At 43.7% G+C, this 15356-nt stretch overlaps 1 protein-coding gene across 1 annotated transcript in view; it reads left to right on the top strand.

The window, feature by feature from the left end:
- Positions 1–15356, top strand: part of Shroom4 (shroom family member 4) — a 212650-nt gene that overhangs the window by 150354 nt on the left and 46940 nt on the right. The window contains 2 exon segments of the mRNA XM_040733697.1: positions 10315–10449; positions 12688–15175. Of these exon segments, the coding sequence (XP_040589631.1) occupies positions 10315–10449; positions 12688–15175 (2623 nt within the window).

Below are 15356 nucleotides of genomic sequence, written 5' to 3'. Positions count from 1 at the left end.
TCTAAGACTAACACCTCCCCCTGTTTTCAGGCTAGGCATGGCAATACAGCATTAGGAATAGGTTCCCAAGATCTGGACAAACCACCAGGGACAGCATTGTTCCCATTGCCAGGATTCCCATGAATAAACCAAGCTACACAACTGTCACATATATGCAGAGAGCCTAGATCGGTCCCATGAAGGCTCCCTGGTTGTTGGTTGAGACTCTGTGAGTTCCCATGAGCCAGGCTAGCAGTTTCTGTGGGTTTCCCTGAGATGACCCAGACCCTAACCCCTTGCCCCTACAATCTCTCCTCCCTCTCCTCAGCAGCTCTGACTAACTTTTGGCCATGGGTCTCTTAATCTGCCTCCAAAAGTCACTAGATGAAGGATTTCTGATGACAACTAGGTCGTCACATATCCAAGATTGCTAGGAATGTAACTGGAATCATTCTTGTAGACTTGTGGGAGTTTCCCTTGCAACAGGCTTCTACCTAGCCCTAAAATGTCCCCCTTTCCAGTCATCTCTCAGCACTCTCTCCATCCACCCACCTCCAACCAGGTCCCTCAAGTTCCTATGCCCACTCCCCACCTTCCACCCAGGAGGTCTCCTCTATTTCTCCTTCCCAGGGAGACCTTGCATCCCCATTTGAGCCCTTCTTGTTACCTAGCCTCTCTGGGTCTGTGGATTGTAGCATGGTTATTCTTTACTTTACAGCTAATATTTACTTATGAGTGAGTACATACCATGTTTGTCTTTCTGTGTCTGGGTTACCTCACACAGGATGAATTTTTTTCTAGTTTCATCCATTTGCCTATAGATTTTATGATGTCATTGTTTTAACAGCTAAGTAATATTCCATAGTGTAAATATACATTTTCTTTATCCATTCTTCAGCTGAAGGGCATCTAGGTTGTTTCCAGATTCTTGTTATCATGAATAATGCAACTATGACATAGTTGAGCAAGTGTCCTTGTGGTATGATTGAGCATCTTTTGGGTATATACTCAAATGTGGTATAGCTGGGTCTTGAGGTAGACTGATTCCCAATTTTCTGAGAAACCACCATCTTGATTTCCCAAGTGGCTGTACAAATTTGCCCTCCCACAGGCAATGGAGGCGTGTCCCCCTTTCTCCACATCCTCTTGAGCATAAGTTGCCACTTGTGTTTTTGATGTTAGCCATTCTGACTGGTGTAAGATGGAACCTCAGAGTTGTTTTGATTGGCATTCCCCTGATGGCTAAGGATACTGAACATTTCTTTAAGTGTTTCCCAGTCATTTGAGATTCTTCTGTTGAGAATTTTCTGTTTAGATCTGTACCCCATTTTTAATTGGATTATTTGCATTTTAATGTGTAGTTTCTTGAATTCTTTATATATTTTAGAGATCAGCTCTCTGTCAGATGTGGGGTTGGTGAAGATTTTTTCCCATTCTGTGGGCTTCCATTTTGTCCTATTGACAGTGTCCTTTGCCTTACAGAAGCTTCTCAGTTTCATGAGGTCCCATTTATTAATTGTCAATCTTAGTGTCTGTGCTACTGGTGTTCTATTCAGGAAGTGGTCTTCAGTGCCAAAGCATTCAGGCCTATTTCCCCACTGTCCTTTCTGTCAGGTTCAGTGTAACTAAATTCATGTTGATGTCCTTGATCCACTTGGACTTGTGTTTTGTGCATGTTGATAGACATGGATCTATCTGCAGTCTTCTACATGCCAGCATTCAGTTCTGCCAGCACCATTTGTTGAAGATGCTTTCTTTTCTCCATTGTATAGTTTGGGCTTCTTTGTCAAAAATCAAGTGTCCATAGGTGTATGGATTTATGTGTGACCACAGTGGAATAAGCCTAGTTATAAAATAACAATAGAAACCACAAAAATATACATTGTTATGGAGATTGAACAACACCATACTGAATAATGAATAGATAATTGAAGAAATAGCAAAGAAATTTAAATTTTACTAGAATTGAATGAAACTGTAAATATAGTACCTGCAAATCTACAGGATACAATGAAGATCGTCCTAAGCAGAAAGTTTATAGGGAAAACTGCAATTGGGAACCCAAATAAACAACTTCATACAATGGCTAAGCAATGTTGTTCAGACATGGCACATACATGAAAGGACCTGTGCATGGTCAAACCAAACAAAATTCCAGCGTTAATATGTGCCAGAAGGTCACAAATTTCAACCTGTAGGTGAAGAGCTATTTGCAAATGATGGCTTCTGGGAGAGAATAAATTTTCTTCAGGGATGTAGTCCCTAAGATGTTACCCCATGCTCCAGTAGGTAGTCCTACCTCCATGTACATATGGGCAGCACCAAGTGGGCTCAGTGAGTTAAAAAGAAAGAGCACATGAAACTGAGAGGGAATAATAATGGTGGGGAGAAAAGGGGAGAAATTGGAGGGGAGGGAATAAGGTGGTGTCTATGGTCATAGCATATTGTATACATACAGGATATTTTCAAACAATTTAAAAAATTAAATTGCACACATTCTGTCTCTGTCTCTCTGTCTTTCTCTCTCTGTGTCTGTCTCTGTCTCTCTCTGTCTCTTTCTCTCTCTGTCTCTCTCTCTCTGTCTCTCTGTCTCTCTGTCTCTCTCTCTCTCTCTCTCTCACACACACACACACACACACACACACACACACACACACACACACACACACTTTCCCATTTGATTGAGTCTTTGATAAAGAATGGCATCTGGATCACCAGGCTGCAATATCCCCAGCCAGCTTTCTAGTAGGGAAAGTCATTCGGAGTTCTTTGTCCCTCTATCATGACCAAGCTTTTCCCCTTCTCTGCCAGATAAACAAGCCATGTATTGTTTTTCAGTGCCCTGACCCACCTCCCCTGATCTGTAGGCTTCTCTTCCTGCCTAGTGGGCCAGGATATGCTGGGGCTTCTTCATGTGTAGAAGGTGCAATGTACTATTTGTGGGGTGGCTAAAAGAGCCACAGAAAGTAAACAAAGCTGATCAAGGGCACTCTTTTTGTGCTTCTCCTTATCCAAACACTTTCAGAAGAGGAAAGAGTCCACATTGCATTATGGCCCAGACCACAATCCCAAATAATAGGGGTCACATTTTCTTCTTGCCCTGGGTGGGAGAGAGTCATGGTTCCCTGTTTGATTGCCATCTCCTATCCGCTGTCTTTAAAGGGGTTTACTGAACCAAGAACAAAGACAGGAGGTGCTGTAAAAATATATTGACACCACAATTTACTAGGGCAGCTGGAGATTAACTCCTTCCAGTATTGCTCTGTTCTCTCCCCTCACAAGAGTCTTTAGAAAGACTTGGGAGACAACTTCTGAATGACCTCCCATTTCTCCCTGAATGTATCTACTGTCCTGCCCCAGACTGAGTTCTTGTGTTCTCTGTTCTTAAAAAAGAAGTGTCTTGCCCCAAGCACAGGAGATTATATCCTATTATCTACAACTCTACTCCGCTAAGCAACCATTAACACTCAGCATATTTTCTAACCTCCAAAAGCTTCCAAACTGGCCAAATATTGCTTGCGTTCTTATCTTACCTTCCTTTGCCCAAGGATTTCTCTGCCTTATGCCCACCTGCTAATCCCTCATCTGGGGACTATCTCACCTTCATACCCTCACAGCCTTCCTACTGTAGCCAATGCCAAGAATGTACTTCTACCTCTCCTCATTGTTGGCTTGACTTCAGCTGGCTGACCACGGAGTCTGACTGTTGTCAAAATAGTTGCTCTTTATTTCACTCAGACCTGAGGCTCAACAAGCATCATCAGATAAGCACTTGCACGAGCGAGGGTTGCCGACTGAAATGAGGAAGATATTTGGCAACAGAAGACAACAAAAGACTAGGCACAAAGCCTGCGTATTAAATTGAGCATTGACTGTTTTTTTCCTTGTATTTTTTTGGGGGACAAGGATTATTTTCCAGTATGTTGCTACTTATGTGGTTATCACAGAAGCCGGAAGGAGCAGGTTCTATAGAAAGTTATCACCTTGTCATTATTCCAAGTTCACTAAATCAGAGTCTAGTACCCCATGACCCATCCACCCAGTGAAGTGTGACAATTGCTAACTGAAAGTAAAAGTACGAAGTCTGCCTTTGAGCCTTTTCGTAACTGGACCTCCCTGTTTGGATTGAAGAAGCCGATTTTCTTGCTACTAATAGCATTGTGTTCATTGTACTCTTTGGTTAAGCTTAATATTAATGGCATACATACATACCTTTTATCAAGTGCCTGTTACATGCCAATTGTACTTTATACATGAGGAACTTGAAATTCCATGACATTCACTAAGCCAAGAAAGTCCATTTAAAGTGAAGTCAAGGTTTCAAGTCAGATCCATATTACCTATAAACTTAGCTCTACAATAGTACTTTTATAAATTGATAAACTTATGTAAGGTACAGAGGAATGCAAGAGGAAGAGACTAATTTCCCCAGAGAGGAAAGGCCCTACCATGCTTTTTGTCTTGAGGGAGCTTGTATAAGCCCTCATGGGAACCATAAATTACCAGAATTGAAATCAAAGACCAAGGGAAATTGGAGTAAGGATCAAGTTAATTATAACAGGAAAGCCCTAACTTTACATCTCTAAGAAAAATTAAATTTTGGTACCTGGGCCTGGGCTTAGGAGTATAACAAATTTGTTCTAGAATGTTCTCAGTTTTTGCCAGCACACTGGTCAATAAGGATATCATTAGGAACATCAGGTTTGCCTCTACCACCATTACCTTGGGTGCAAGGATCACTCCTGACAACTGAGTTTATGCTTTATTTTTCATAGAAGAAATAGAAGCCCACAGAAGGTATGTTTGCCAGAGTTCAGAGCAAATGATGGCAGATCAGGGACGCTCCCAATTGTCACTATCTTTAGCATTGCCAATGAGCTCCTTTTCTGGAATTGGAGTGTTGTGTGTGAAAGTGAGTTTTCTTTGAAAAGGAACAGATGCTCAGTTGCCTCTTGGAAGTCAAAGACTAGAATATTTGTAAACTTTTTTATCAGAAGGAGCTTTGCATTGAAAATGTCTAAGTCAGTGATCCCCAGCTTTATAAAAATGAACTATAGTACCATTTTTCTGAACCTGGAGGCTGCTAGGCCAGGCTGAGCTCTCCTTTCTTGGGGCCCTGAGGACCTGCGGAGATGGCTGGGTGGGGTCAACTCAGTCCAGGAAGTGCAGGAATTCTTTTAAGTGTATGCGTCTGGGGTGTTTTTCTCTCTCACTTACGTGTATTTTTAAAAATTCTTTTTAGACACCAGCTTTATCTTTCCCAAACATCATTTCCTTGCTCCTTTCCTGAGTTCTAGCAGTGGCCAGGGGCCCAGCTTCCTTATTGGTCTCTGAGCTGTGGATGGGATGGGCCAGGGCACAGAGGAGGTAGGAGTCAGGAACGCGGTGGGGGTGGGAGGGTAGGGAGGGTTGCTGCTGGAACTGCCTTTCCTCCTTCTCTTTGCCGCTAGGGCGCTGGCTGGTTCCTGGAGCTGTGTCTTTACTCTTATCCAGCCTTTGACACTGGCTGACATCCCCTAAGGCCTTGGACACAGAAAACCCCAAGCAGCTTGAGAGCTTTGGTTTGCTGTCCACTTGAACTCTTGGATGACATTTAGGATCTTCGGCTGCTGGCCTGACACCCAGGGAGGTCTTAAGTAGAGGGCTGATGGTCCTCAGCTAAGCGAAGACACTGGAGTGGTTGATGATGAGACTGTGAACTAGCTGGATACTCCAATCTCTCATAAACCATCTCTTCTCTGAGCAACTTCAATGGTAGGTACAGCCACAGTTTCCAACTTTTTCCTCCTGCTGCTGTCTTTCTTCCTTGTCTTAGGTTTTTCCCTGATACAGGCATTTAAGGATAATAAGTTATAGACTATGTTCAATCATAGTGCCTAACCCAGCTTTAGGGAAAAGATGAGGGTTCTAGTCATCCCTATATTGGGGTTGGACTGTATATTTGATGCCTGAGCTTGCCTTCTACTACTCGTTTCTCATTCTCCCCCTTCTCCACTGGATGAGATAGTTTTAAATCCAGAGCCACCGAGACCTCCTTTTTCTTATTGCTTCTTGAGGTATGGTTATGTCAAGCCTTAGCCATGGAAACTTTATGAGACTGAGCCCTTTGGGCAGGAGGGGAAATATGGTTTTCTAGAAAAAGCTTGAGGATCTGAGTCATTTTCCTTCAAATTTATTATTCTTGTGTGACTGTGTACCAAGGCATGCTTGTGGAAGTTAGAAGACAACTTTGTGTCTTTGGTGCTCCCCTTCTACCTTTATGTGGCTTCTGGGTATGGAATCTAGGTTATCTGGCTTGTGTGGCAAGTGCTTTACCTGTGGAACCACCTTGCTAGTCCCAGATCTGAATTTTGATTCTAATTCTAACCATAGATCTAGTTGCTAGCTGTGTGTTTCTGGCAAATAATTTAAGCTTTCTGCATCTCTCTTCATTGATAAAATGGGCATGCTAATGGTTCTTACACATGACATTGAAGTGAGGATTAAACCAGCTAATTCATATGAGGTATTTAGTATCTGACATAGCTTGAGTGTTCAATAGAGGCGCCTGTTGTATTTTTTGTAGGTTTATAGACTATCGGTATCAAGCACTATGCTAATCAGTTCCACACCTGGGACTGACTGCATCATTTAAACCAAACCATAGCTCATGAGAAATAGATGGCCATCATCCCATTTTACATATAAAGAATACACAAAAAAATATACAACTCAAGCTCTGATGGTGTGGTAGAGTACTTGCCTTGCAACTATGGTCCTGGGTTCCAGCCCAGCCTCCTTGCCCCAAGTAAAAACCTGCACCTCGGAAACGCGTTGGGCAAGGTTACACAACTAGGGTTTGAGTACAAGTTTGTGTTGAGTCTAGGACAGTTCACAAATGATAATAGGCCAGGTGCTAGGCTTGTGAACTGTTTCTTCTCTTTCTTAAACTAGTGTTAAATAGTACTCGATCTGGCTCCAGTCCTCTGCTGAGATTTCCTTCCTCTCAGTGTTTCTTTTTTTTCTAGTGTCCCCAGTGTCCCCCTGCCTTCCTCTGTCTTCTCTGGGATTATTTTCTACTCCTGGAGAAACCCTAGAGACTGTGGGTGCTTTTATCAGCTACTGTTTTAAGTGTGGCAAGGGAGTAGTACAGCAGAACCTTGACCAAAGTTTCTCAGGCCCACTTGGTTGCAAGTGCTCTGAGCCATCTAAAAGGGCAAGTTTGAGGTAATAGCCAATACTGTAGTCCATGGGATTTACTGACCACTTGGTAAAACACTAGACTACTGGATGCTTTGAGAATATTTCCTCTAATACCCACATTAACATAGGCAGGTGAGGATGCTGCTTCTAATTGCTGTAGTAAACCTAGCCAGGCGAGAACCACTCTTCTATTTCTCACAAGAACAGGAGCTCAGATGGCTTGACTCTTATAGAGGCACACGTGTAAAATACTGGTTTAATATAGTTAGTGGAACAAAACTAATATACATGAAATGCTGATAAGCAGTACAAAATAACATGTTTGATGAGCTACATTACTTGAGATAGACTCCCGGGAGGAGATGACACTAGAAATACATATTTATTTAATTTATACAGTGTTTAGAACCTCATGTCCACAAAGATGTGCAAGTTAATGACCATTGGGAATATCTCCTATTTAACTGCTATGGAAATGATAGTTCTGAGAAGTTTTCCCTTGTTGATAGAGTTGGGATTCAAATCAAAGCAGTCCAATCACTGGGGTAAATTCTGCTGGGAAAAGAACACCAGTAAAAGAGATCTGCGAAAGAACAGAGCTAGCTACAGAGCAGGGAGATCAAAGTATGGTATGATACAGCCTATAGAGACTTGGAAAGTCCGGTGTAGTTTATATTTGAAGCAGCACAGGGTAAGAAATTGTGATTTAGTGGTAGAGAATGCCCATCCAATTCAGTTGTTATTTAACCTGGTAGAACCTAAAAACCACAAATGGAAATAAAACAAGAATATACTCTTTGGCAAGTGGACATAGTACTTTGGATACAATGTTGAGGGCATGGACTAGAGTTGAAAGGTAGTAGTGGGGGTTTCTAGAAGGAGAATTATGACTTTATAATGGTAACAAAATGGAGGAGAGAGGGAGGAAAGAGAGAGAAAAGGGGAAATGGAAGGTAGAAAGATGGAGAATGCAGACAAGCCAAAGATACCTCATAAAAGAACACTTGATAGAACGAATAGTGGGCTAAACAATTGGGAAGATCAATGCTTACTAGTTTACATTGTGGACTCCGAAGAACCTCAAAATTCCTGGCTGTGGAAGAAGGACCAAAAATAGCAAAGTTTCCCTATTTCATACTACAGTTTCAGTGCTTGGAAGCTTCAGACATAGTATATGTATACAGACCTAATACTACACATTCCTCCAACTGGGAGATGCGTGATAAGTACTTGTTGACTATATGACTGCCCAATGAGAGTAGCATCAGGGTCTTCCAGCACCGTAGCTTTGGGTGTAATAGTCCAACCAAGCATAGAGCAAGTGAAGTGCCTTCTGGAACCTTCAGCCTTCTTGCTGTGTACTCAGTGTTCTGTCACAGAACAGTGTGATTACGAGGGTGGAGCCTCGTCACAGATTTTAGTACTACTGCGGATCTATGGCCCTGTTGTTTGACAAGTAACCTTCTCTGTCCTTCTACCTATATCTTCCGTTGTCTGTGTCTGGCCTATTACCACTCAGTCATATGCCTGGAGCAAGGCTTTCTCCTCAGGACTACATTTTTAGGCTTTGGCCTTGTGCTGTCTGAATCTTCAGAATTTTTACATTTCCTGAGAGGCTACAATCCTCCTTCTTTACTCTGCCTGCCATTGCTCATGAGATGTAGAAATTTATTTATCCCACAGGATAGCAAGCTTTTGACAACAAGAGTCCTTATGTGTACCACCAGTGCCCCATATGGGGGCTATGAATAAATTATTAAATCATCTATCATTTTGATACCTCTCCATTATCTCCTTACCTAGTATTTGTTCGTCTCTCAGTGTCGTTCACCTGCCTAGCATCCACTGCATTACTAGTATTCACTTATATTTCTGTAAGCTTTCTCAGAGTTTTCTGACATTGTTTGTCCCTCTCTCATCTCTCCTTGCTTTTTGCATCTGCCTGGCCCTTCTCTGCCCTCTCCCTATATTCTTCCCTCTGCTCTCTCATCTGTGTCTTCATTCTCCTGCTTCTTCTATTCTCTCTCCCATCAGTCGTCTCTTTCTCTCCTAGTTCTACCATGTCCTGGGTTATCTTTCCCATTTGTAGGGGTGGCATCTGATCATGTGAAGTACGCAGTTGACATGGATTGGTCTTGTACAAGCGAATCAGTGTAAGAGTTGCCCCAGACCAGAACCTTTAGTTATAGTGGGGGTCTTGACCTCAGACCGGTTTCCAGTTATTTGTCCCTGGCATGCTAAATTTTCAGCCAGTTTCTTCTGTCACCCTAGCCGATCACCACTTTGTCCTTTTTTTCCTCACAAGAGTTTAGACTCCTTGCTATGAGTTTGCTTGCAAGTACCTCACTTATGTGTGCCTGTGTCCGTCCTAACATTCAGTATCTAGGACCATTTTATGATATTTTATTTTAATTAGTTCTAGTTCTTTCATGAATCAGCAAGCTCTCAGAGGTATAGACTTTGACTCATGGCCATACCCCTCAGAACTACATGTATTTTAGAAGTCTTATAGTAAATATACAATAAATACTTGTAGAATTAATGAAGAAAATTTGAGCAATTCATACTCCACTACTGACATGCTCAAGCATCTTAACCACTTACCTCCTTTTGCAGAGAAAAATGGAGAGATTGATCATATTGATATTTTTCCTTCAAAGACAAATACTGGTAGTCAGCAGCTCTTGTGAAATCTACAAATTTTAGTGAGAATCTACTGTGTGTTTAACATTAGTGTCCATACTTGGATATGTTTTTATTTGTTTGCTTTGGTTTTTCAAGACAGGGTCTCCCTCTCTCTCTCTCTCTCTCTCTCTCTCTCTCTCTCTCTCTCTCTCTCTCTCTCTCTCTCTCTCTCTCTCTCTCTCTCCCCCTCTCTCTCTCCCTCCCTCCCTCCCCCCTCCCTCCCCCACCACCCAACAATACCTGGATATGACTAGGAACAAAACATTTCCATTGAAGCTGACATTTTATGTCTTTAGCAATCATCCATTGAATAAAGGAAATTCGAGTAGTAGAGCTAAGGGGAACACTTAGATGTCTACACTAACTCCTTGGAAGATAATCTAGCTCATTGAATGGAAAGAGCAGGTAGGGACGGAAGTCACTTGGGAGTGATTTCAACACTGACTTCCTGGCTCTTTCTTGCTGTAGGAGAAACATCCCTGTCAGTAGGCCGCACTCATGGCATGTGGCCAAGCTATTGGAGGGGTGCCCTGAAGCGGCCACCACCATGCATTTCCCTTCTGAAGCCTTCAGCTTATCCTGGCATTCCGGTTGCAACACAAGGTGAGTCAAAAACTCTCCCCTCTAGGTGGGCTGGAGGTTGGACAGCCTGGTCACTCTCCTCCTATGATCTTGTCCCTATTGGATGGTTTAGAGCTGAAGGGATATAACAAAAAATGGCATGGCCATCTAGAGTCCCTGGGCTTTCATGTAATTGAATGACTGACAGACTAGCACCATGACTGTGAGTCTGCATCTTTACTTTTTGATAGTGTTGCCTAGAAGTACCTCATTTGAATCACAAAGGTAACCGCCCTGCCCTGATTCTCATTCTATTTCACTAGTTATTCTCTCTCAGGTTCTTTTCTTGATTCCTGTTTGTGTGGGGGGCAGTCTTTGTCTGTAGTCACTCTCTAGGAACTTCCTCTAGTGTTCATTAATTCTATCACAGAGCAGCAATCTCCAAAGCAGGGACCTCTCCAGGTCACAGGGTCTAGCTCAATGCAAGAAGCTTGATGTTGTCCATGTTTATTGAAGCAACTACTCAAGGGACAAACCACTTGTTGTTTGCCCCCCCCACAAAGTTGCAAAACCAGACAAAGTGTTGTACTTGGCTCCATTTTCCCTTCAATAATCAGATCTCCCCTTCAAAAGTGGGTTTTTGTTATGGGGGTTCAAGGAAGGTAAGAGGTGAGTTTTCCCTAATTTGGTCATTTTATTTGGTATTGGAAGTCAGTCAGAGTCTGATGGCAGAGGCAATTTTGTTCTAGAAGAATACACAGAATTATATTCTAGATCTAGCTACTGTCCAAGTGTGTGCATGCGCGTGTGTGCGTGTGTGTGCTCCAGCAGAAAGTGAGGCGAATAGCAGGTCCCCTGGCCAACAAGAAATTAATGTATTGCTAACTCAGAACCAAGGTAGCAAAGTGATTAACACCATGCAATGTGCAAGACTAAGGGGAAACTGGTCTGGAGGTCTAATGGGCTGCTGTTATAGATCAGCTGTGGCTTGCTTTCTGAGCTATGGCTTTATTGAGAGCAACCTGCAACCCCTGAGATTCTAGTCAAAGAAAGTTAATGGCATTTCTTGGCTCAGTCTGGCTATGCATTTGGGAAATGGTACTTAACCTTCAACATTATGTCTTATCCTTGGTTTTCCTGGCGTGCTTTTGCTGTTGGTAGATAAGAGAAGTATGGGTGTGCAAAGCCCACTCATAGATCATTCCATGTAGTAGAAAGGACATTGATAACATGACAGCTGAGATCAGCTACTGCCATGTAGTAAGCCCTCGGTAGATGCCTGAGCTCTGACAAGGGTTCTTTGTTTCTTATCTAATTTCATCTACACAGTAACACTCTGGCAGAGAGTTTACTTTTTTTCTCATTTGAAAGTGTTATCAGACAGGAGCTAAGACTTTTGATTGAGAGTCTTAGGTTCCAATTGCAATTCAACACCTTTCTGAAATAGTCAGTTTGCTTTACTTCATGACTAAAAAATTGAAGTGAATAATCTCATTTGGGCTTCAAATGGAAGACTGTAAAAGGCTTCAGTAAATAATCAAAATTTCTGTTAATCAAGAAAAATAGTAGGTTCAGAGGATGTAGCCCAATAACAGCACTCTGCACTAGTATGTTCTGGGCCCTCAGTCCCACCACCAGCACAGCAAATAAAGCGATAGGAATTTCCAGAATAAAGGAACATTTAAACTTGATCCCTGCCTGTGCCACTAGAGTTTGTAAAAATTGTCTTCTCAAAGTCACTACTCTGTAGACCTAATTTCGTCGACACCAGTGGATTCAGAAATGTAGTGAGTCCCAGTAGCCTGTGTATAAGAAGCCCTGAATGTAATTATGATGCACACTCAGGTTTGAGAATCACTGCTTTATGAAATGGTCTGGCTGAAGTCAAATCAGTGTCATTGGTCTCTCTAATGCTGATGGCTTGGACTGTCTCTCCTGGCAGAGAACAGTACACTGGCCCAACAGTGACTATTCAGAGGCAAGTTAAGACTTGCTGTTAGCAATGACATAGTGCATAATCCCCGTGGCATCTCCCCATTCTTTGGGTTGTTTGTTCATTCTTCCTCTATAGGAAATCCTGTCTCATTTTGTCATGTTTCTATGGTATGCATGTGTCAGTCTCCTTACTTATTTCCCTTTCTTCCCCCTTTATCTCATTTTCCTTTCATTTGTAACATGGGTGACTCTGATCTGCCCTGCCCTTTCCCATGGTGGACTGGGCAGAGTAGGAAAAGTGTCTGATCGCTTGGCTAACTAACGTGTGTATCTTGTGTCTTACAGTGACGTGTGTGTACAGTGGTGCCCCCTCTCCCGACACTGCAGCACTGAGAAAAGCAGCTCTATTGGCAGCATGGAAAGCCTGGAACAGCCAGGCCAAGCTACCTACGAGGGCCACCTCTTACCTATTGACCAGAATATGTACCCCAGCCAGCGTGACTCAGCTTACAGCTCCTTCTCAGCTAGCTCAAATGCCTCTGACTGTGCCCTGTCTCTTAGACCAGAGGAACCACCCTCCACAGACTGTGTCATGTCAGGCCCAGGGCAAACTAAAGCCATTGATGGCCGACCTAATGTATCTGAGACTTCAGGAAGTAGTCACAGTACCAGTGGGGACCATGAGACCTCTGCTTCTCATGAATCATCCTGCCCAGAGGAGGGCCAGCACTCGGGACCTGCCAAGATGGTCCAAGGTCCACCAGAGCCTCCAGTGAGGCGGGACAGCCTTCAGGCCTCTAGATCCCAACTCCTCAATGGAGAGCAACGCCGTGCATCTGAACCTGTGGACTCATTGCAACAGAAGGAGAAACAAGGCTTAGACACAGCGCTGTCTACAAGGAACCCTAACCAGTTCTGCTGTGTAAGTGGGCAAGACCAAGTGACAGGTGAGGGTCACCAGAACTGTGAGCCCATCCAGCCTTCTGAATCCAGCCAGGAGGACTCTGAGCATCTACTGATAGAGGGCTCCTCTAAAGCTCTTGATTCCCCAAAAACACATGACAAAGGTTCCAGCAGAGAGTTCAGCCTGGTCAAGGAGGCATCAGCAGATTTGGTTAACACTTTGACCTTTGGTGCCATTCCACGCCTCCGAGGAACCACAGAACATCGTCATAGTGCCCCTGAGCAGCTGCTGGCGTCCCACTTGCAGCAAGTGCACCTTGATTCCAGAGGTAGCAAGGGGATGGAGTTGCCAACTGGGCAGGATGGGCACCAGTGGACTGTGTCCCCTTTGCATAACATCTCTAAGGGAAAGAAAAGTCCAGGTTTCCTCACAGGAGACACTCAGGACCAGCCTAGCAATGAAAGGAAGACCAAGCTCATAGATGATAAGCTGATGGGTTTGGTACACCGGAGCCAAAGTGGTTCCCCACTTGGAGAGGTTGATGGACACCTGCCAGAACGAACTTACTTGGACCCAAACAGAGCAAGCAGAACAGGCAGTGACTTGGCCAGCCAGCAGCCCTCTGCCACTTGCTCCTCCATTCAACAAGCTAGAGACTTCTTTTCAACTTCTAAAGTAGCTGGTCACGCAGAAACAACTGAAGAAGGTAACAGTGAGGCCAAGGAATGTGGCCAATTAGGTGGCAGAAGAAGTGGAGGCCCCCGGGGACGCTCCATCCAAAACCGGCGGAAGAGTGAGAGGTTTGCTACCAATCTTAGGAATGAAATTCAGAGGAGGAAAGCCCAGCTCCAGAAAAGTAAGGGTCCATTGTCACAATTCTGTGACACTAAGGAGCCAGTGCAAGAGACCCAAGAGCCTCCAGAGAGCCCTCCACTCTCTGCTTCTAACTCGTCTCTTCTGTCTTCACATAAAAATGTCCCCAGCCCTGGAGACAAGCTCTTCAACAAGAACATGATGCTCAGAGCTAGGTCTTCAGAGTGCCTCAGCCAGGCCTCTGAGAGCTCCAAAGCTAGGGTAGACTTAGAGGGAAGGATAAGCCCTGGCCAGAGGTCTGGCCACTCTTCTTTGGGCCTGAACACCTGGTGGAAGGCGTCTGACTCATCCTCCTTAGACACTGACAAAGCAAATGCTCCCCAAGGGGTCTGTGGAGGTCACTGGAGATGGTCACCAGAATATAACCCACAGCCACAGGTGCCATTATCCACAGAAGGTTCTTCCAGCCCAGATGACAACAAAGAGTCAAAGACATCTACTGCTCAAGCTGGAGAGGAAGCCATCCTCTTGCCATTTGCAGACAGACGAAAGTTCTTTGAAGAGAGCAGCAAATCCTTGTCTACATCGCATTTGCCAGGCTTAACTACTCATAGCAACAAGACTTTTCCCCAGAGACCAAAACCCATAGACCAAAACTTCCAGTCAGTTAGCTATAGGGAATTGAGATGCCATCCCCTAGACCAATCATATCATTCCACAGACCAACCATACCATGCTGCAGACCAGCCGTATCATGCCATGTCACCACTTCAGTCAGAAACTCCCACTTACCCAGAATGTTTTGCTACCAAAGGCCTAGAAAATTCCCTGTGCTGTAAGACACTTCACTGTGGAGATTTTGATTATCACCGGACCTGTTCCTATTCCTGTAGTGTTCAGGGAACTGTAATGCATGATCCCTGCATTTATTGTTCTGGAGAAATCTGTCCTGCATTGCTAAAGAGAAATTTGTTGCCAAACTGCCACAATTGTAGGTGCCACCACCACCAATGCATTCGGTGTACAGCTTGCTATCATAATCCTCAGCATGGTGTCCTTGAGGACAGCAGCCTGGCATCTGGAAATGCTTGGAAACCCAGGAAGGCATCACTACAGGTGAGCACTTGGTTCATGGGTGAGTGAAATTCATTATTCTAAAATGTAAGTCTAATTCATTTCAGTGATGTAGCCCCTTCTCTACACTCAGCCACCAAGATTGCAGTATACACATGTGACTTTAGAGGTTGGGGAAAGTAATTTTTATTCCTTAAAATTAACAGAACTAGAATTTATTCTA

The sequence above is a fragment of the Mesocricetus auratus genome, unplaced genomic scaffold (assembly GCF_017639785.1).
Source record: "Mesocricetus auratus isolate SY011 unplaced genomic scaffold, BCM_Maur_2.0 Super-Scaffold_100033, whole genome shotgun sequence".
NCBI classification, from domain to species: Eukaryota; Metazoa; Chordata; class Mammalia; order Rodentia; family Cricetidae; genus Mesocricetus; species Mesocricetus auratus.
The sequence above is the reverse complement of the archived record's forward strand: the minus strand, read 5'-3'. Positions and strand labels throughout refer to the sequence as shown.